The following is a 22,992-nucleotide window of genomic DNA, read 5'->3' as shown; positions in this document are numbered from 1 at the left end:
CACATTTGGATAAAATATATAGTCTCAATTTTTCAGAAATCAGCTCTGTTGAATTAACACATTAATTTATAAAATACACAAACAAGTTGTTAATTTTGTGCAAATATTGGTTGATTTACTTGAAAATGAACAGACTATTCAATGAACAAACACATTTTACAAACTGTAGAAGGGACACATGACATTGATTTAGTTCAATACTGACACCTTAACAGATATCTGTGTAATCCCTCAGTCGTCCAGGTCTGATCCATAGTAAAAGAAAAATAAAATCTGTCAACCAATCAAAACATCCTCACTCCTACAACGTTTTGTGCAGTTGACAGATTTTATTATTCTTTTACTATAGACACCCTAACAGGCTAATTCACAAATACTTTAAACTCCAATACGCTCCTTTCTAGAGATACTTAAAAAAAAAATTGGAAGATAAACAAAACAAAGTAACTTCAGTAGGATATTTCTTACATCTCCATTCAAGTACAAGTGGCAGCAGTGAAAGGTACATAAAGTTGTCTGATGGGGGTATGCCACCTTCCTGTCTCCATGGGAATGTATTGTCTGCAGTGTTTCCACAGTATGTAATTAAACCTACCATCTTGTATTTACTCAGTTACAAATGATTACATTTCTCAAAAAACATGCATTCGTACTTCAATAATTTCTCATTCAATAAATCTTGCCTTCCTGATCTGTAACTTGCAATACATCAATCAACATTCCAGACTAAATATTAACATCTCCATGGAGACAAACGGGTTGCAGACTCTCCAGAAAAGCTATATGGTGCACCTTTAAGTTATTATTTTTTTAAACTACAAATATTAAATTTAATAATGACGCATATTCAAAAGTGCACAGAACACACCAAAATGTAATGAAATAGTTTAAAATGAAAATGTAAGAGTGGCTGTAAAGCAAACACCCACTAGTATTAAAAATAAAACTCGTTAAAGTTATTAAAGTAATAACCCCGGTCAGGTTGGTCACATTGACACTAAGGCGAGCAGTAAATTGCTGGAATGCATGCAGGACAAATACTGTAGGTGTGGTAGTTTAAGGGTCTGGCGTGGTAGGCCCGCCAGTCTGAAGGATAATTAGTGGAGCTTTGAGGTAGCTCTTGGCAGCAGGTCATTCAGGTTTTGAAATGCCATTCTTGTCCATGAAGTCTCTAAGTCGTGTGGGAAAATCTGTCATAAACCCCGGTGGCTCCTAAGTCAAATGCCCTCTGAAAGTCCTCCTCATCATTCAGGCACCCAGATGTACACCTGAAACCAGATACACAAACACACAAAGACTTGTGTTTGGACCTCTGTCGCCTATTTCTGAACATGAGAGCCTTGTACATTTTTAACATGAGACAGTTCAATGTAGGTCAGAGAAAAGCTAAACAAACCCTGTTATTCCCAGAAATAAAACACATAAGGAATATGCCAATCCCATAAGCACCCTATTACACTAGCACATCAATGTCGAGAGTTTTATTGTAACAATAAAAATATGTTGTGTACCTGTATTCCTCTTGCAGTCAAATGATTAAACAGGGCTTTTCTCATCAGCAAGCTAAAAGAGGAGAGGTGATAAAAGGTAAGTAAAGCAAAAAAGGTAAACGTGCATGCGAATCAATATACAATAACAGTAAGTTTTGTGAACTCACGTATCGGCTAACCAGATGATGAATCTCTGACTTCGGGTTAAGCCACTGGGATCCTTCATCCTGAACAATTTAAAATGCTAATATGAGCTCATTAAGACACACTTCACATTCAGTCAATATTATTGTCGGTTTCTTTAATATACTGGAATTTTCAGTTGGTTCTTTGTATTTTCTATCCTGTAGTTTAAATAATTATCCACTACAATTCGTAGCCATCTTACTTTGGCATTTTAAACCCATAATAAAAACACTGCAAAATATATTGTGTGTATTTATATCATCCCAGTGATTGTTTTGTAAAATAGTAACAGCATCAATTTATACTGGGAACATTCTGCTTTGTTATTAATCTGGGCCAGTATTATAGCTTAATCCAGTGAAAAAGTCTGGCTAAAAACCTTTCATACTGCGGCGCATAGAACTCTTTTTGTATTGTATTGTATTTTATATTGTATTTGTATTTTTGTATTGGGGCTGTTGTAAATGTGCTTGTAACCCATTATATGGAATATACGAATACAAGAATGTCCTTAGGTGTGTTCGGACTCTCACCTCTGGCTTAGTAACGTGTAATATACAGGAGTATCAGCAGTATTTTATTGACAAGTTTATATAACTTTTGTGTGACTCCTGTAACTTACTTGGTGAGAATGGAAGGCATGGGGATCTCTAGGAACTGTTCTTTGAGTGGAACAAAAGGTAGAAGGCCTGTGTAAAAAAGCCCTAACAGCTGCAGCACTCTTGGCAGACTAAACAACACTGGGATACGTGGGTTTCTGCAAAACACAGCACAAATGGAACAATATTTCAGTATCATTTTAAATGTTTTGATTTTAAACTATCATTGAGGGTATATACATACCTCTTTGTAACACTTTTTAACAACTTGGTTACTGGCATTTCCCCAAACAGTTAGATTCTCTCTGTCATACTTGATTACAAGATCAGAAACCTGCAAGTCATCAGTTTAATCACATTATTCTCATATTATATATTTATAAACATGATTTGTTTAGCCACAGTCACCTTCTTAATGAGAAGGTCATTGTTAGCCTTGATGTCAATGTTAACTGGAGTATCAGGAAAGGCATCAAAAATATCTTGAAGAAGAGGGATCCTTTTGTCATCTCCTCCGGCACAATAACACTCTAAAACATAAAGAAAAGAACAGAGCACAGAGGCTATATAGTAAGTCATACACAATTGATGTTATCTCACTAAAGGCCATGTGCTCACCTCTTTGAAATGTGACGTCCAATTTGCAGAAGTATGGGGGCAGCTCCTGAATGAATAAATAAGTGGTAAGAAATTGGATGTGTGTTTAGGTCCATTCTGTGTTATTCTGACAAAGTAACAGGATAGTTTTGTGGTCTATATAGATTCACCATTTTCATTGTGCAGTACATGCACGTTGGTTGAGTTCCCTCTAAACTGCGCGCGTGCGCAATTGCGCACTGCTGACACGGTCTCCGCGCACAGAAAAATCTGCGCTGCGCACAAAAAAAAATCGAACCGGAATTGAAAATACAATAAACACACAACAATTCATTCTGCGCTATTTTTCAATGTGAGTCAGTGAGTGTGACCGGGACGAGCTGCTCCAGGCAATTATGTGATTCACAGACGTATCTGCGCAGCTTATCAACGTCATTGACAGGGCGTCCTCATGCGCCGCTATTAGTGTTTTAGCCGACGTGGCCGACGTGGAGTGAAGACTCCTAATGATGCTAAGTGTTTAACCCCGTAACGTTCCGACGGCCCGCCCTCGGGCGCACTGTTACGCACTGTTTTGTAGCAGTTTTGCGTTCTAAACATGACGAAACGGACAAAACAAAGGAAGTACGCGACCGAGGACACTGTGGATGTTTGTACAAGTGAAACTAGAGGCATCTCGGAGCCGGAGCGGTTCGTGGAACCGAGTGAAGATCTCATGGTGGACTCAGGAGCAGAGGACCTTATGTTTTGATGGACTGGATGCTGTTCCTGATCGGTAAGCGTGGTTTATTCTTATTGACTTAATTGTGGGTCAAATATATCATGCGTATCATGTACAGTGTTTTTTTTAGTTTCCAGTGTGTGTTTGTTTACATTTTCAAGTGTGTGTGTTTGTTCACTGTTTGCAGTGTGTGGTTTAAATTTATATTTATTTTGACCCATACCGCTCGTTTTGACTATATTTTATATCCAAATATACATTTTATATTGTGTTTTGATATGATATATAAATGTACAGTAATAGAGGCAGCTGGGTGTGCAGATACAGATTCTTCTCTGTGTGTATTGGTCATTGAATACTGTCACTAGTTTATGAGTTGTATTATGAGTATAAGCCATTGTGTGAAGGTTTTGCTTGATTTTTAGAAGTCAGAGCTTTATCATAAAAATGTTAAGTGTGTTTTCAGCATTGGAGTTTACAGTTGGTTTGGTTTGGCTCATGTTTTCCCATAGTTCAAATTAAATATTTATACTTTCAATAGCATTAACATGCTACACAGTTCATGAGCAAGATTTTTTGTCATTTTCATTGTATAAGTGGCTAAAGAACTTAATTAAAAGTCTTACAATAGAAATGTAAATGCAGTAATTTGATTCTTTTAATAAACCATTTAACTTGGATGGATGTGATGCAGCATGACCACAGCGCACAGGTCTGATGTTGCTCAGTGGTCCATGGGACCGCTCAGGGAGTTTGTGTGTTTGCTCAGACTCGTGAAAAATTAGAGGGAACATTGGTTGAGAGACATGCAAACGTCTTAACAGCAATTACATTCTTTGATTTAAGAATTGCTTTTCTGTGTATAAATTGTCGAGCATTAAAAACTGTTGTTTACATTATTTGTTTAAGGTAGAGGTGGAGACTTGGACCCGAGTCCGACATGAGTCACTATTTTAATGACTTGAGACTCGACTTGATAAAACTGACTAAGACTTGGGACTTGACCTGAGCCCTGTGATTTGAGATGACTTGATAATTCTCCTAAAAAAATAGGTTTTTAGAAATTACTTTTCTCTGTGCAGTTCATTCTGCGCTTAGTTTTAAAAAGGAACAAACTGGTTGCATGCATTTGTTACAAGGGATAATACTGATAATCAGAATAGGGGCGACAGTAGCTCAGTTGGTAGAGTGTTTGTCCACTGATCCGAAGGTTGGCGGTTCAAATCCCAAAGCGCTTTGAGTGCCTTAAAGGTGGAAAAGTGCTATAGAAAAAATGTGACCATTTACTGTGATATCTTATCTACAAATGCCTCATGATAATACTGAGGCTGTCATAATAATTGGATTATGAACTCCCGTACTTAAATGCATTTTAAAAACAAAGGGAACATCATAGACCATGATCGTTTGTTCCATTTCAGTGCAGACTACATGAAGAAATAACTTATTAGCCACAAGTCTTAATTCTAATATGACAGTAATGATTCATACTTCACACTTTTTAAAAGGAAAAATAGTATATCCTCAATTCTGTTAGCCTCTCCCAAATATTTCAATAAATATCATACTGTGAGATTTGTTTCATCATCTTACTAACATCTTACTTTTTTAAGTAGCACAATTTAGTTTAAAAAGCAGATGAATTGCAAAAATAAGAGCTCTATTTGGAACTTCAGTTTAAAGACTTGAAATGACTTGAAGCGTAAAGCAGAGGACTTGGGCTCAACTTGGATTTGTGGGCCACTCACTCGGAGCTCGATTTGGACTTGCCTGTCTGTGACTTAGGACTTGACTCAGAGACCAAAGACTTGAGATTTACCTGAGACTTGCAAAACAAGGACTTGGTCCAACCTCTGGTCTAAGGTGTAATCTAACTAGGTCAAAGGGTAAGGACACTAAACAACAAAAAAATACATGGTTCTTACATTGTATGCCATGTCAGAGATGTAGGCATTGATGCCAGTAGCCCTCCGAAGGTTTGCATCATGTGACACCACGACCTGTTCATCTTTAGTCAGGTGACAGTCCAACTCCAGCATATCTGTGCCAACATCCACAGCACTGCACAAAAATATTAATTTAAAGTATGGTATAATGTAGTAATTTTTTGTCTTATTTTAGTGTAGCTGCTTTTGAAAGAAGAAAATATGTATCTATTGACCCAGGTATCTGATTTCCATTTGAAAAGTGTTTTAGACATTATTGCAACACATTAAACTCAATAGTCAACCAGGGGTCCAACTAACCGCACAAAAATAATAAGATTATGTCACAATCTAAACATGCTGTAGATCAGATGACAGGTCTCATCTACCAATCATAGGAACAAACACATGGTAAAACCACAGGCGCGCATAGTAGTAGTAGTTTAATGCTTACTTACTGCTTAAAAGCTGCCATGGTGTTTTCAAGATTTTCCCCTGCTCCTGTTATTAAAGAACAAATAATTAGATTAGAATCTACAATACGGACGCATGTTTTTGCAGTAATACAACCACTAGGATAGACCAAACCTCCTCGATGGGAGATGTGCCGGCTGAGGAAAAGCTCTCGTTTCCTCCGGTGTAAGAGGTTGGGGCATTTCAAAAGTAGCGCAGAGGTGAGCACATAGCCAGTTACAGTGGACAGGACGTAGACAGCAGCACACATTTCCATAAAACTAGAATCTATGTGAAGTATGGACACACTGGTTACATGACAGAATGGGAGAGATAAATAGACATACGGGCATATAAAAAAGAAACATCTGTATGCAGCAAATTGGGTATGTACGTCCATAAACTAGAGTAGACTAAAATATGTTTGATCACGTGCAAAGGATTGAGTTTAGCCATTTAGTTCGAGTTGATGTCTCCACTCCAGCCATTGTCCAACACTAAACTAGACAAAGGGAGGTCTAGTCACGGTTTGGTTATACGAACATCAAAATCGTTCTGGTGGATATCACGAGCATGTAAAGGCTTTTTCTGTCTTCTGAGCCGCTTACATTTACTGGAAGCAGAGATATTCGATCATGTCTTGCTAGGGACTTACCTCGGCGTTAACGTTGTCTGTCTCTTGTTGGTCAATGTGAGAAATGTGAAAGTATTTCTAGAAGAAGACAGCATTCGATCTAAGTCTGCAGCTCTCAGCTGTGTGACCAAACAGTAGCCGGTTGTCTTACAAGTGCGCATGCGCTAACATGCCGTGCCAATAATAAACATCCGCTATAGGCAATTTCAAAATAAAATACGTGAAACGTCGTGTGTTGTAGTGTTGTGCCTATATTATGTATCATTTGCTGCTACGTCTTGGTTATGAACAGGAACGTAATGACAAAAAGTAAAAACTACTAGCTTCTTCCCTTATCTTCCCTTATACAGTTAATTTCCCATACACCCACCAGATGGTGCTCTATAGCCTGTTTTTCTAGCATAAAACGATACAGTCTATAGTCTGTAGCGCTGAGACAAGGTAAACCTAATGAACCTAATCTAGTCTAATTAATGTTGTCTATTTCCAAAAAAAATGACCATTTCTCGCTTTAGAGTTAAAGCGTATGAAGTGAGTATATTTTGTTTTAGGGCAGAGCAATGTCCAAGACAAGTCTAGCAGAGTATCGGTCAAAGTTCATGTTCAATAAACTGATGAAATTTCACACACCCTTCAAACTACAAAGACACAGGTGTGTACATGTCCTCCGTGTTTTAAAACAATTACCTTCAAAAATCTTTAGAGAAATGTCCCAGGACCTTGCAAATGTGTTGGAAGAATGGACAAGTTTAGAGGAAGAATTCCAGCAGTTTCAGGTAGGTCACAAATTTGGCCATGGGCCTTATATGTATAGATGCATATGATGCATTTTCCTCACTATCTCTGTTTTAATGTACTCAGGAGGCACACAAATTATATCTGCAAAAATTGGATGAAATTTCAAAGCTGCAAAATAATTGTTCTTCCACAATTTCTCATCATCGTAAAAGACTAGATGAGCTGTCTCACCAAGTGAAAAGGTTATCTTTGAGCTTTTCTTTGACATGTTCCTGCCATCATCAGTTGTCGTGACTTTAAAAGATTTAAAACTATTTCTGTACATTAGATTTAATAATGTATTATCACCAGAAGACTCAAACACAGTGGATGCAATAAAAGAGAAAATTAAAACACGACCAAATGTTTTATCTGAAATGGAGGCTTTCCTTCCTAAGAAAAATGGGCAAGTAGAGTTATTTGCGAGCGTATTTATATTTCTAATGTTGATGTGAACTCAACAGTCTGCAACTAAAAATAACACATTTTGCAGCCTTTATCTCAGCCTGGTTCTCGGGAGTGTCAATATCACCCTCTTCAGCAAACAGTCAAAGTAAGTAAAGATGCTCCAAGTAATTACAGAGTTCTGTCTAACTGAATGTTTTGCTTGTACATTACGTCTAAAATGCTACTCATGTAATAATAGCACTTATGCTCTCACTGACTTTCAAAGTTCTGATGTTCTTGACAGATTTGCCTACAAAGATGAATATGAGAGATTCAAGCTGTATCTCACAGTTCTCCTCCTGCTGCTGTCCTTCACATGCTACTTCTTTGTCAGCTACAGGTAACTTTGCACAATATTTTCAAAGTATCCAATATGACCAACACATTTTTCCTTTGGCTACAGATTTGTTGATGCAATACTAAACTTCTTGTTGGTGTGGTATTATTGCACATTAACCATCAGGGAAAGCATCCTCATCACCAACGGTTCCAGGTAAGACAAAAAATTTTATAAAAAAAAAAAAAGAAAAATACAAATATTTTAAGTATAATAACATTTTCAAATATGAACATGCAAGCATCATGTATCAGAGAACAGTGAACTGTATTATATGCCTTAGGCCCCTAACAGGCCTATATCATTTTTTGTATTTATAGAATTAAAGGCTGGTGGGTTTTCCATCACTACATATCAGCGTTTCTTTCTGGAGTCATGCTGACATGGTATAAGTTTAGTATGTTGTACTACTATGTTGTAATTACAACAACTTCACTTCATTACCACATTTCTTTTCTTTTTTCCTTCCCAAAAGGCCAGATGGCAAACTCTACATGGTGTTTAGGAACCAGTTTCTTGCTTATTCCTTGTATCAAAGTAAGTCTAGAGAAACACATTTATACAATTTTTCCAGAATGAAGATGTTTTGAACATTCCTTTTCTGTCAACCTCCCAGGCTTTGTTCAGTGTCTGCAGTGCTATTATCAGAGTGGATGTCTGTATCGACTTAAGGCCCTGGGAGAAAGACATAACATGGATTTGACTGTGGGTAAGGAAAGCCCAAGGACACGGCATGGTAGCTGATGCATGTATGTAAAATTACAGTGATCATAACCAGAAAAAAAAACAAAAAACAAAACTAATTACAAACACTCATGTCATTTTAGCTGAGTAGATTATTTGGGTGATCCTACTTTTTTTGTATGATTCATGATAGTCATACTTTTTTATTTGATGCTTTTTTGTAAGATTGATTTACTTAAAATGTTAAGTCAGTCCTTGCACTTGAGTACATTTGTAGTCATGTAACTGTATCTTTACTTAAGTACAAATTTTCAGTACTCTTTCCACTGGTCATAACAATGGTAAAGCGTTGTAATGTATCTGTGTTTTGTTATAGAGGGTTTTCAGTCCTGGATGTGGAAAGGACTGACGTTTCTTTTGCCCTTCCTGTTTTTTGGTCATGTGAGTACAGTCTTAACCATTGCATTTCTGCTTGGTTGCTTACAGATGTTTTAGTCATGGCTAGATTAAGCAGTGTTTTTGCTAAATCATGATAAGAAATGCTGTTGTCATTGTAAGCCCAATGACTCAGCAAAAGTAAATCTTTTTGTCATGTTCTGTTCAGAGTGTATTTTGAAATACACTCTGAAAGAATGTTCGTTCTGGTGTTACACATTAAGAAACTTTAGGCAAAGTTGAAGAACAAGGTGTTTTATGACCCTCTCAGAGTGGGGGGGTCACACATTCCTGAGATGTGGCTTTAACCAAAATGACCAGAACATAGCTGTTATCTTATTGTCCACAGTCCTTATAATCTCCCACGTTGGTCCTGATGATCCCCCATGCATTCCGTATACACTGTTGGGCACATGTTATTTGCATGAGTAAATCAAGATTCCAATTTGGAGTAGTGCTGCACTGCTAAAATATAATATCTTACAACTCTTATGTCTTTTTTATTTCAGTTTTGGCAACTCTTCAATAGCATTTCTCTTTTTAACATGGCTCAGCTCCCAGATTGTAAAGAAGGACAGGTCAGTGGGCTCACTGTTTTCCTTACCCAACCTAGTTTTACAAGAATTTACAGTTTATATCAGTTAATATTATTACAGTCTATATCAGTGTATATATGTATCAAATATTGTACATCTAAATGGCTAATTATCCTCCATCAATTCCAGGTGATGTTGTGTGGTCTTTGCTTCCTTATTTTGTTCTTGGGAAACTTCTTAACTACTGTTGCTGTGGTTCGTCAGAAGATGAAGAGCAGAAATCAAAAAGCAAAGAAGCATTAAAAATTACATTACAAAGTCTTGACATTTGTTATCTTAAGTCTACAGAGATTGTCAACTTTGCTGAATCATTAAAGTACTTTATATATTATTCTCTAAAATAGTACAATTAAAATACAATGAACCAGGTTTATGAGCTGTAAGTAGTACAACTTGAATGAACTTAATAAAATGAGTACCATTTCCACATTCATCCCTATGCTGCACTTGATTTTATTATATCCTACTCTGCCCATTATCCCACCAGTTGTATATTTTAGTAGAAAGCATATTTTTTATTCAAATTTGCCAAATAAGGTACAGTGGAATCTTGAACCCAGGTATTATTTTCAATGTTTAGCAGTGAAAATAATACCTGGAATTGCCCCCAAGTAATACAGTTAGTTATTGTAGACTTGTACTTTGTACAAGTCTATAATAGTCTGTACTTTGTACAAGTCTATAATGTATAAAAAAACAAAAAAAAACCCAAAACTTTTTTGAGTTGTTTTTCCAAAATGAAGAATTATAGGAATTTATTGGAAGTGTCCTTGGCATGAGGAAAATAAACTCATTTAAACTCGGGAGGACACTCTGGATACGGCCCTGTCAGTTCAACACAGTCTGTTCAGTGTGGATTACATAACCATGACCCTTATCCCTCTGCCCCTCCTCAGCATTTATTTATTATACCAGGTTACATGCGCACATTGATATTAGGCAAGACTATACACGGGTTCAACTTTAGCCACGTGCCAAGTTCAAAATATAAAGACTGCTGAAATATATTACTGTTATTCTGAATACATAACACTTTTTTAGATTCTCACAATTTGTCATCTTTGGAAGAATAAACTGCTTTGCATTTGCTGTGTTTGGCAGTGAACTCCATGACGCCTCCCCCCCTCAGACGCGCTTCAGTTGGTTTCGTCCTTCATGGCGTAAAGTTTCCTTCCGCATTGTGTTCGGAGACACAGGTCTGACACGGGAGAGAAGAGCTGAAGGTAAGAGAAGAGATGAACATGAGTTATCGCTTAACTTATAACCTACACCTAGCATATGTAGTCCTTAAATCACAGTTCGTACCCGTTTAGTTTAACAAATACGGACTACTTGTTGGCGCAATGGTGAAGCGTTAACAGTTATGTCAGGACCTTATGAAACGTGTTACGCAAATAAATCTCCGATAAAAAAAGATGAGCTGCCTACCTGTCTACCTTTTTGGACCCTTTTGTCTGTTACATTGTCCGTATGCATTGCACTAACTACCCATCACTTTTTAAGCCGCTTCTAGTAACGCCACGGACCAGTGGACTAGATCGATTATGCTATAGCCAGGCTAGCCCCGAGATAATACCGATAAGATAGATTTTTTCACTTCAATACTAACAAACAACATGTTCTTTTAGCTAAATTGTGAACCCACACATGACACGCAGTTGGAGCCTCTTGGGAGTGTGAGTGGTTAAATGAACTGTGATGATATAAGTCTGTGTATGAATAATTTTAACCCTAAATCCTATCAAAACTATTCATTATTTAAATGTTGACGCGTCTTCAAGAATGATTCTTTGACATACTGGATAGACAAGGTATTAAGCTGTACACTGGGCCATAAGGCACGTTTCATAAGATTGTTTAGCTACCTAGTGTGTCAGAGGTTTTAGAGATAAGTTTGAGTCTTTGAATTGGTTTGCATTGTCTAGATTATCCACGTGTATTACATTACCTCAGATTAGGGCTTTTCATTTTGTCATTGCAGCAAAAGCTGTTAATTGCTGTAGTGAGAATATAGTTGGCATGACTACTCCATGCACAACACTACAGTTCCCAGGAGTATCGGCCTAATAACATTACTAATACATAGGCCCATATTGTCTTCCAACAATTACAAACTGTCGTGCATAAGTTAATCTATTTTAGAGCTACACATGTCTTAGTTACTTGGACTACGCACTCTAGTTAGTAGTTGTAGCAGCTGCAGTGTTTTCACAGAGCCTTTTCTTTGTAAGGAACTGAAACAATACTAGTCATCAATGTTACAAGTTCTGCCTTTTGTATATCTATTATTTAACCTTGCAAGCATAGTCTGTGTTTAATTCATGGTGATAATTTTTCTAAACTATGTTTTCTTATGGGATAAAGGAGTACAGTGTAACTCTAAAACTCCAATAACCTCACCCCTTTACTTTTTTTCCTCCTGTTAATATATAGCCTTTGTAATCCAAATAAAATCATTATTGGATTATTCAACATTCAATGTTGATTGACTAAGACTCCATTGAACAATTAATTGACTAAATGATTACATCCCTACAGCCCTAAATAATAGCAGTAATACGTACTAATTATAAGACTTATTTTACTTACTTATTTATATTTATATCCTCCTGACTCCCGGGAGAAAAAATGTTGTCAAATCACATTTATTTTAAAATTCTCTAATCTTTGTAGGGTAATTAGAATATTGAAAACATTTTTTTTTCAAAAAAAAGGTTTTATTTTCTAGATATCATGTGTCCACCACAGTGGACATCGGAACGCCATACATTTGAAACTGACCCTTGATGGCAATCAATTGGTGCCAAAGAAAATATCAAAAAGTCAACATAAAAATGTGTTTAACATCCACATAACTGTCAATTATAACTTTTGTTTGTTTTATTTTGCTTTGTTATTGTGCTTATTTGCTCTGATACTTCAAAAAGCAATTCCCCTTCTTGGAAACACAAAGGAATACTTCGCACTTTGTGCACATCACATATGTTTTGCTCTTACAGCCAGATCTCCAACACCTTTATGCATGTGTTTCATTCACCATCTCTGGAAGATGGATGGCACCATAGTGTCTCATAGCTGCATTTGGCTGCCATTTCCACTTTGACGTGGGGGAGTGTGTTCATCTTCGCTGCCCCTTATGATTCCTGCTTGAGCCCGGTTTATCAACTCTTCACCAAGGAGCAGTTTGAAGTCAAGAAACTTCAGGTTTTTTTTCCCCAGAAACTGGCAGTCACTCTCATACTGAAGCCATGAGTTGGTGATTGCCAGGTCAAAAAAGCGGAATTACTACACACACTGTCCATTTCCGAGTGTGAGAGGCCATCCTGTAGAAACTCAACATTCGGTCAACCAAGTCCACGCCACCCATGTTGGTGTTGTACTCAGCGATTGCCAGTAGCCTTGACACCTGGACAAACCTTTTCTCTTTCTTGGACCATCTTCTGCATGTGTCCTGAGGTTCAGTGCCATAGGCAGAGGATCCCATGACAACGGGCTTGTCCAACCACTTTATGACAGCAAGTTCAGGAGGGTTTCGTCTAACTACCATCTCTGATGTCCCTCTTCCTTTTTTTTTTTTGAAGGACTTATCCCCTATGACCTTGCACTCCTTTGGAACCCTGTTATTCCAGAGGGTTCCAGTTCCTGTCAGCCCTTTTCTCATCGGGGTGTCGAGGAGGTTGACTGAAGTATAGAACCTGTCAAAGAACAGGTGGGTTTCTTGGGGAACAGACTCTGCCAAATGAAGAACAGCTTGTTCTTCAATGCCCTTTCCTCCTGCATCTCTGAAAGTAGTTTTGCCTTGGTAGAGTACAAAGTCCAAGACCAAGCCATTTGGTGCGGCCAAGACAAACACCTCCAGTCCAGTTGGGTATGTTTTAACTGGTACATACTGGCGCACTGGGCAGAGACCAGTAAATGGAACCATTTGCTCGTCAATGCACAATTTTCCTGTTCTAGGCAGATTTAGACATCCTTGCCTTACTTTGGTCAAGAGGGGCCTGACTCTCCACAAGAGATCACTTTTTTCTCATACTCTTCAACGTCAATGTGGAAAAAAAAGAACATTTTAAAAAACACAACAAAATGGAGGAAATAACTGCAAATGTCCACTACAGAGGACATTTTTTTAACACTTAAATATTACGCTAAAAAACTATTAAAATTAATTGGACAATGTTTAAATGTGTTGTTAAAAGACTTACATTAAATATGCCACCAACATTTCAAGACAAAATTTGCTCAATAAAAAGTAAAATGCATTTACTTTTCCCATAAAATGTGCTTGCAGCGACGGACACCATTTTCCTTGATGAAAAAAGAAAGGTACCAAAGCCCCACCCCTTCACATTTGGTATCATTGAAAAGCTCTAAATGTCCTCTGTAGATGTCAAAAGGAGTTATTTCAGTAGTATGCACTGGATTAGATATTCAGGTTTACATATGTCCTCCATAGAGGACAAATTTAAACTACTGGTAGTCAGGAGGATATACATTTATATTCCACTTAAGTAGTAGATGATTTGAAAAAGTTTACTGTAGATAAAATAATGCCTTTTTTATTTCCTTTTGAATGTAGAGTGTCAACATGGCGGACATGGATGCTGAGAGTGTTGGTTACACTGAAGCGGTGATGGACGAGGAGGAGCCATTGTTCAGTAACTTGGACATCTTCCTCTTCTCTCTGGTGGTCGGCCTGGTCATCTACTGGTTTATGTCTCGCAAAAAGCCTGAGCCCATTCCTGAATTCAAAAAACTTGACACAATGTGAGTAATCCACTATATGAAGTCCCTTACTTTTTGCAACAGTCCTTGTGTTTTAGTTCAATATATTATATCTCCAGTTAGTTACAGTGGGCGTGTTTTATGAAATGCACAAAATAATGCCTAATTTAAACCGATTAGGAACACATTTGTCCACACTGTAAAACCACAGTGTACTTCTTTTTATAGAGGTTGATAAAAGGCCACATGAGTTCATATACTATCTTGCCTTTATCTGGCTTTCTCAGGAACAGGGTGTTTGAATGTGTAACTATGTATTACAACAAAACTACACCAACTTCAACAAATATTTTCAGACACATGTTTATCTTAAAGTTAGTTGATAATGTTTGTTTGCGTGGTTATCTACATTTTTAATTACCGGCTTTTGATGCTACACAGCAGGGAGTGGAGCAACCTATGGCGTCATTGGTCTATTTGTAACTTTGATATATATTTAGAGCTTGAGGTGAAAGAGTCCCTCACAATATTACGTGGCTTTAAAATTCCAAGTATCAGCAATCAGTACAATGCCAGTGTGTGAGAGGGCACAGCCTGGTGTTCTTCTTGTCAATGTTCCACTAGATGCGACCTTTGTTTTCCCTGCTCTCATTTGCTCCTAAATCACATTGGCCCATGTCTGTCAGTGTGCCTTGGACCATGGATCCTCCCCTCTCCCCGCCTCTTATCAGTGGATTGTTGGAGTTGTGCATTTTTTAGCGGACTCCAGTTACACAGGTCTTTGTCAAATAGGTTGAGTCTCGACATGCTTGCAAGAGTTTCTAATGGTTGTTGACAGTCAAAGCTTTTGTCTGCGAATGGGAAACTGTCTACAACTAGAGAATAAGTTTGAAGTGGGTGGGGCCACAGGAAGAAAGTGTGGAACAGCCCCAGTTGGTCTCTCCTCCCCTTTTAAGTTATTATCTAACTGCTAGGGGGCGTAGTCTTTGTGTCTTTCCTGTGCTTTTTTGTTTTTGGCTCTGAACTCATTTTGAAGTTCCCTGGAGAGCGAAGGAGAAGGAGAGCCAAGCCTCTTTTGTGAGTCTGCTCCAAAGGTGGAAAGTTGAGGCAAAAGACAGGCAGTCCTTTCTCCCCCCCCCCCCCCCCCCCCCCCCCAAGTTACTTTTTTCATTCTTCTCTCCTCACTTCTGTATTTGTCTTTTTTCATCTTACTCAGTGAGTGTGGGGTGAGCTGCCTTTGGAGTAGGGCTGTGTCACAAATGGAATCCTTTTATGATAAATGAGGTTGCCATAGCAATGACATTCCCCTCTCTCCTCCACCGAGATGGGGGCAGGGGACATCAGAAAAACGACTACCATTCACAGCTTTTCCTCATTCAGTGTACCACACACGAGTTGCTTCGATACCTAGCAGACTTTTTTACGATGGATCTCGGATACATTTTGGTTGCTAACACCTTTCAGAGCAGAGAGGAAAAGGGGCGGGATGAAGAGGAAGGCATTTTCAACTCCTGAGTGTTTCAGTGTGTGTGACTCTAAAGTGTGGGGCTGCTGCTCGCCTGCGTTTTATGGGAAAGTCAGTTTCCCACCATTGTGTCCATAGCGGCTGCCACTCAGAACCCGGGCTTGTAGGCTGCGGTCAGAGAGCTCCGTGCGCTGGCTTCAGAGCAGCACAGGAAGAGGCAGACTTCACACTACACCGGTGCTTTTGGGACTAGGCAAACTTGGGGCTCAGTGGACTGGCTTATGTTTCCACCGCGGTGCATTGTCAACTGTCATTAGCTGTCACTGTGAGCGTGACGGCGGCCGGTGTGGGTGAGCTCTGGTGCTAGTGGCAGTGTGAGCAATAGGGCTGCATGCCATGGGCTGTGTGTTCCCCCTGCCAGATGCTCCTGAGAGGTCAGTAAAGGTTTGCTGCTACTCTACCCTTTTCTGTCCTGAAAGCTTTGGAAAAATCATGTCTATTTACTACTTCCTTTGGGCTGTATTGAGCTGGTAACTCTGTGGAGAGGCAGAGGTTTGTAAATGCTTATCAAGAATATCTGCTGAAATTGAATTAGAACATGTCCTGTTTTCAATCAGTCTTTCCGTTGAGCTCCAATATTATTACTTTGTTTACATGCAACAATGTAGAGAAAGCTCTACAAAGATACCCAAATCTATAAAATACGTAAACTTTCTATTGCCTTTTTATTTGAAAGTTCTAAGCATGTGACCTGTAGTAACCTGCTTTTCCTGATGATGCAAAGAAGTTTCTTGGCCATGGGAAGCTGTTTAGTTGATAACGGTGTTGACAGATCCTGTTAAAGCAGTCAGGAATGCTTAAGCTCGGGGTCCTCCTACTGGTTGTTTGAAATACCAGGTTAAACGTAACACTTTTACATGGTGCATATTTACAAAACCACTGGTCATCTTTCATGTTTTTCTTAACCTTCCTAAACACCACTTCATACTGAGACAAACTGAACTGGCAAAGTGTTGTACCTTGATTTGGGTCACAGAGATAGACTGCTGGCCTTCTTTTTATTATTATTATTAGTTTATTTGAATAGGGACAATGCACATTAATCGACATTTCTGTAAATGCGCCAGTATTAGCTATACAGCTAGTTTCCAACTGCAGTCCCTATGGCAAGATGTAAAATGCCACCACACATAAAATACAAGATTATAAAAAGTTAGTTTGGTAATTAGTAAAATGTTTTAAAAGTTAGTACAGGTAAGTAGGCAATTAGTAAAAACACTGTGATACAGACAGACAAAATCTACAGACAACACAGAACAGATGAGGCTGGCAGGCAGCACATGGCAGCACAATTTCACATTTGATGATCACAGGCTTGATTCAGAAGTAACCATTTTTCACCATGATTTTAAAAGTCCTGAGTGACTCCACGCTTCTGATGTGAGGCGGGACAGTGTTCCAAAAACTGGACCGCTCGAACTGAGAAAGCAGATTGGCTAAATGAGCTTTTTCTCAGAGGCACAACTAGATTGTTTGAGGCAGCAGCTCTGGTGTTTCTACCACTCTGTGTAAAAAATTTAGAGAGTGGAGGAGGAGCAAGGCCATGAAGAATTTTGAAGACCAAGTTAGCATCCTGAAATTTTACTAGATTGTCCCAATTTAAAAAGTTTATGTTTGCTCAAGACTTTACAATGGTGATGGCGAAAAGGTTTCATATCCAGGACTTTGAGAGCCTGTTTATAGGCTGACTGGATTGGTTTCATTGTTGTCTTGCAGCCCTGAGACCAGGAGGTGACACAGTAGGTCAGGTGAGGCATTATCATTGCATTAAAAAATAAATTTGCAGCTTCTTGGTTTAAATTATGCCTGATATGTCTAAAATTTGCTATATTTAGTTTCACTGTTTGGGTGGCCTTCTTTACATGTTGTTTAAAAGTAAGATTTGAATCTAACACAACACCCAAATATTTATATTGTGTCACGATACTTATTTTCTTACCCGCAACAACAACATCAGGATTTGGGGAAGTTGATGGTCTTTTTGTAAAAAACATGCATTCAGTTTTTTTTACATTGAGATGAAGACATGATCCAGTCAGCCAATTTGAAATATGGGCCATAGATTCAGACAGTTTTTTAGCAGTTTCATCTTTGTTTTTTCCATGTACATAGATCACAGTGTCGTCTGATCTATGATTCTTGATGTTCTCCTTCTCCCAGTGCCACCATTATCCATTTAGTTTGGTACGCACTCAATTATCCTCATGTGTTTATAGCTGTTTTGATGTCTACACTTTACATTAATTGCTTCTTGATTTGAACAAGGCTTTGTGGTTCTTCCCCTTACAAAAAAAAAAAAGAAATTGTTTGAGAAATGAACAATGAATAAAGTAGAACAAGGATGTATTATAATGTATTCACACACAAACTTGAATGTTTTCATTGTAGGACGCCCACCACAAGAGAGACAAGTTTCATTGAGAAAATGAAGAAAACTGTAAGTAAATATGCACCGGTGTTTTTTTGTGATAATGAATTGTGATTATGCATTAAGTAGTATGCCACTTATAACATATACAAATGTAACAGTCTTAATAGTATTTGTTATAGTACATATCCAAAGTAAATGAATAAATCATAGAGGGTATAAAGTGATATATCTGCACTTATGTGGATAATTATTCAGTCCCTTTCATGTTTTGTGTAATATTTGATCCTTTACCAGATTCACCACATTTCTGATGAATTGCTGTAATATTGTATGAATATTTCCACCGGGATAATCACAAAAATATTTATATACATTTTATCAATCATGCGGTTATGTAAAACGAATTAAAATAATTTTGACTTCATGAAACTAAACTTGGGGGCCTTTTACTTAAACAATGACAAAAATATATTTATTTTATTTTGAAAGACTTTTAAATTATTCAAATCTTGTTACCCATGTTGTTATGTTTAAATGTGTTCCTATGAAATAGGAATAGATAGAATAGAAACTCTTCAAAAAATAGGATGAAAATTCAGATGGAGGCACAATTTTCTCCAAACCTCCTCTTCCTGCCCCCTCTAAGACCAGACTCAGGAAAAGGCTTTTGTTCCAATCATGTGGTTTTGCAGCAAATAGTTGAGATGCCACAATGAATTTGTGCCTGCGTTGTGTTTTATAAGCATAGGGACATGATACACTGGTGGTCCATCCTCTGCATTATGCCTTTTGTTTCTGTTCATATTTTCACCAGGGCAAGAACATCATTGTGTTCTATGGCTCCCAGACGGGCACGGCGGAGGAATTTGCCAACAGGCTGTCCAAAGATGCCCAGCGCTACGGCATGAAAGGAATGGCAGCCGATCCAGAGGAATATGACATGGTAATTTGTTTTAGTGAAGTAACATGGAAAACCACATTTTTTAAGCCAACAGAGTCCTTCAGTTTGCAAGGATAGAGGCTTGAAATCTTTGCACCACAGTGTTGAATTGTGTGTTGCTATTGCAGAACACTGACTCACTGAATGTCCTTGTGGTAAATAAGAAGTGTTCACAAATCAAACGTCTTTCCTGTCATCTCACAGCAACTGTTTCATAAAAGCCAGTGAAGAAGGGTGATAAAACTGATCAGTATTCTCTTTTTAATGTAGGGTGAGCTGTCTCGTCTGTCTGAGATCTCCAACTCCCTGGCCATATTCTGCATGGCCACTTATGGTGAAGGAGACCCCACTGACAATGCACAGGACTTCTATGACTGGCTCCAGGAAAATGATGATGAGGACCTGTCTGGACTTAACTACACAGTGAGTTATGTTTTAAAAATTCCTTTGAATTATTGCCCCAGTATTGTGTAGCTTGTGGTACAATATATATATATATATATATATATATATATATATATAATATATATATGATATATATATATATATATATATATATTATATATATATATATATATATATATTGTACCACAAGCTACCAATACTGGGGCAATAATTCAAAGGAATTTTTAAAACATAACTCACTGTGTAGTTAAGTCCAGACAGGTCCTCATCATCATTTTCCTGGAGCCAGTCATAGAAGTCCTGTGCATTGTCAGTGGGGTCTCCTTCACCATAAGTGGCCATGCAGAATATGGCCAGGGAGTTGGAGATCTCAGACAGACGAGACAGCTCACCCTACATTAAAAAGAGAATACTGATCAGGTTTTATCACCCTTCTTCACTGGCTTTTATGAAACAGTTGCTGTGAGATGACAGGAAAGACGTTTGATTTGTGAACCACTTCTTATTTACCACAAGGACATTCAGTGAGTCAGTGTTCTGCAATAGCAACACACAATTCAACACTGTGGTGCAAAGATTTCAAGCCTCTATCCTTGCAAACTGAAGGACTCTGTTGGCTTAAAAAATGTGGTTTTCCATGTTACTTCACTAAAACAAATTACCATGTCATATTCCTCTGGATCGGCTGCCATTCCTTTCATGCCGTAGCGCTGGGCATCTTTGGACAGCCTGTTGGCAAATTCCTCCGCCGTGCCCGTCTGGGAGCCATAGAACACAATGATGTTCTTGCCCTGGTGAAAATATGAACAGAAACAAAAGGCATAATGCAGAGGATGGACCACCAGTGTATCATGTCCCTATGCTTATAAAACACAACGCAGGCCACAAATTCATTGTGGCATCTCAACTATTTGCTGCAAAACCACATGATTGGAAACAAAAGCCTTTTCCTGAGTCTGGTCTTAGAGGGGGCAGGAAGAGGAGGTTTGGAGAAAATTGTGCCTCCATCTGAATTTTCATCCTATTTTTTGAAGAGTTTCTATTCTATCTATTCCTATTTCATAGGAACACATTTAAACATAACAACATGGTAACAAGATTTGAATAATTTAAAAGTCTTTCAAAATAAATAAATATATTTTTGTCATTGTTTAAGTAAAAGGCCCCAAGTTTAGTTTCATGAAGTCAAAATTATTTTAATTCGTTTTACATAACCGCATGATTGATAAAATGTATATAAATATTTTTTGTGATTATCCCGGTGGAAATATTCATACAATATTACAGCAATTCATCAGAAATGTGGTGAATCTGGTAAAGGATCAAATATTACACAAAACATGAAAGGGACTGAATAATTATCCACATAAGTGCAGATATATCACTTTATACCCTCTATGATTTATTCATTTACTTTGGATATGTACTATAACAAATACTATTAAGACTGTTACATTTGTATATGTTATAAGTGGCATACTACTTAATGCATAATCACAATTCATTATCACAAAAAAAACACCGGTGCATATTTACTTACAGTTTTCTTCATTTTCTCAATGAAACTTGTCTCTCTTGTGGTGGGCGTCCTACAATGAAAACATTCAAGTTTGTGTGTGAATACATTATAATACATCCTTGTTCTACTTTATTCATTGTTCATTTCTCAAACAATTTCTTTTTTTTTTTGTAAGGGGAAGAACCACAAAGCCTTGTTCAAAATCAAGAAGCAATTAATGTAAAGTGTAGACATCAAAACAGCTATAAACACATGAGGATAATTGAGTGCGTACCAAACTAAATGGATAATGGTGGCACTGGGAGAAGGAGAACATCAAGAATCATAGATCAGACGACACTGTGATCTATGTACATGGAAAAAAACAAAGATGAAACTGCTAAAAAACTGTCTGAATCTATGGCCCATATTTCAAATTGGCTGACTGGATCATGTCTTCATCTCAATGTAAAAAAAAACTGAATGCATGTTTTTTACAAAAAGACCATCAACTTCCCCAAATCCTGATGTTGTTGTTGCGGGTAAGAAAATAAGTATCGTGACACAATATAAATATTTGGGTGTTGTGTTAGATTCAAATCTTACTTTTAAACAACATGTAAAGAAGGCCACCCAAACAGTGAAACTAAATATAGCAAATTTTAGACATATCAGGCATAATTTAAACCAAGAAGCTGCAAAATTTATTTTTTAATGCAATGATAATGCCTCACCTGACCTACTGTGTCACCTCCTGGTCTCAGGGCTGCAAGACAACAATGAAACCAATCCAGTCAGCCTATAAACAGGCTCTCAAAGTCCTGGATATGAAACCTTTTCGCCATCACCATTGTAAAGTCTTGAGCAAACATAAACTTTTAAATTGGGACAATCTAGTAAAATTTCAGGATGCTAACTTGGTCTTCAAAATTCTTCATGGCCTTGCTCCTCCTCCACTCTCTAAATTTTTTACACAGAGTGGTAGAAACACCAGAGCTGCTGCCTCAAACAATCTAGTTGTGCCTCTGAGAAAAAGCTCATTTAGCCAATCTGCTTTCTCAGTTCGAGCGGTCCAGTTTTGGAACACTGTCCCGCCTCACATCAGAAGCGTGGAGTCACTCAGGACTTTTAAAATCATGGTGAAAAATGGTTACTTCTGAATCAAGCCTGTGATCATCAAATGTGAAATTGTGCTGCCATGTGCTGCCTGCCAGCCTCATCTGTTCTGTGTTGTCTGTAGATTTTGTCTGTCTGTATCACAGTGTTTTACTAATTGCCTACTTACCTGTACTAACTTTTAAAACATTTTACTAATTACCAAACTAACTTTTTATAATCTTGTATTTTATGTGTGGTGGCATTTTACATCTTGCCATAGGGACTGCAGTTGGAAACTAGCTGTATAGCTAATACTGGCGCATTTACAGAAATGTCGATTAATGTGCATTGTCCCTATTCAAATAAACTAATAATAATAATAAAAAGAAGGCCAGCAGTCTATCTCTGTGACCCAAATCAAGGTACAACACTTGCCAGTTCAGTTTGTCTCAGTATGAAGTGGTGTTTAGGAAGGTTAAGAAAAACATGAAAGATGACCAGTGGTTTTGTAAATATGCACCATGTAAAAGTGTTACGTTTAACCTGGTATTT

At 37.8% G+C, this 22,992-nt stretch overlaps 3 protein-coding genes and 1 pseudogene across 3 annotated transcripts; 2 read left to right on the top strand and 2 right to left on the bottom strand.

Moving 5' to 3' along the window:
- Nucleotides 1–977: 977 nt before the first annotated feature.
- On the bottom strand, nucleotides 978–6,739 carry LOC117393494 (lysophospholipase D GDPD1-like; annotated as a pseudogene).
- A 511-nt stretch (nucleotides 6,740–7,250) lies between these two features.
- Nucleotides 7,251–10,252, top strand: LOC117393493 (ion channel TACAN-like). Its single transcript, XM_033991596.2, has 12 exons — nucleotides 7,251–7,381; nucleotides 7,467–7,585; nucleotides 7,672–7,788; nucleotides 7,876–7,935; nucleotides 8,074–8,169; nucleotides 8,233–8,322; nucleotides 8,487–8,552; nucleotides 8,642–8,703; nucleotides 8,783–8,875; nucleotides 9,227–9,291; nucleotides 9,795–9,863; nucleotides 10,011–10,252. The coding sequence occupies exons 1-12, from the start codon at nucleotides 7,313–7,315 to the stop codon at nucleotides 10,122–10,124; spliced, it is 1,020 nt and encodes a 339-aa protein (XP_033847487.1). The 5' UTR covers nucleotides 7,251–7,312; the 3' UTR covers nucleotides 10,125–10,252.
- A 779-nt stretch (nucleotides 10,253–11,031) lies between these two features.
- On the top strand, nucleotides 11,032–19,889 carry LOC117393492 (NADPH--cytochrome P450 reductase-like; the record flags this gene model as incomplete). Its single annotated transcript, XM_033991595.2, has 5 exons — nucleotides 11,032–11,104; nucleotides 14,458–14,645; nucleotides 18,517–18,565; nucleotides 19,314–19,442; nucleotides 19,710–19,889. Coding segments are annotated over exons 2-5 (537 nt in total), but the record flags the coding sequence as incomplete, so codon positions are not given.
- Nucleotides 19,890–19,891: 2 nt separating this feature from the next.
- Nucleotides 19,892–21,471, bottom strand: LOC117393496 (NADPH--cytochrome P450 reductase-like). The gene is made up of 4 exons (XM_055232470.1): nucleotides 21,385–21,471; nucleotides 20,507–20,635; nucleotides 20,029–20,237; nucleotides 19,892–19,913 (listed from the first exon to the last, which is right to left on the bottom strand). The coding sequence occupies exons 1-4, from the start codon at nucleotides 21,394–21,396 to the stop codon at nucleotides 19,892–19,894; spliced, it is 372 nt and encodes a 123-aa protein (XP_055088445.1). The 5' UTR covers nucleotides 21,397–21,471.
- Nucleotides 21,472–22,992: the final 1,521 nt, after the last annotated feature.

Source organism: Periophthalmus magnuspinnatus, unplaced genomic scaffold (genome assembly GCF_009829125.3).
Source record: "Periophthalmus magnuspinnatus isolate fPerMag1 unplaced genomic scaffold, fPerMag1.2.pri scaffold_172_arrow_ctg1, whole genome shotgun sequence".
Lineage (NCBI taxonomy): Eukaryota > Metazoa > Chordata > Actinopteri > Gobiiformes > Gobiidae > Periophthalmus > Periophthalmus magnuspinnatus.
This window is presented reverse-complemented; position numbering and strand designations above follow the sequence as displayed.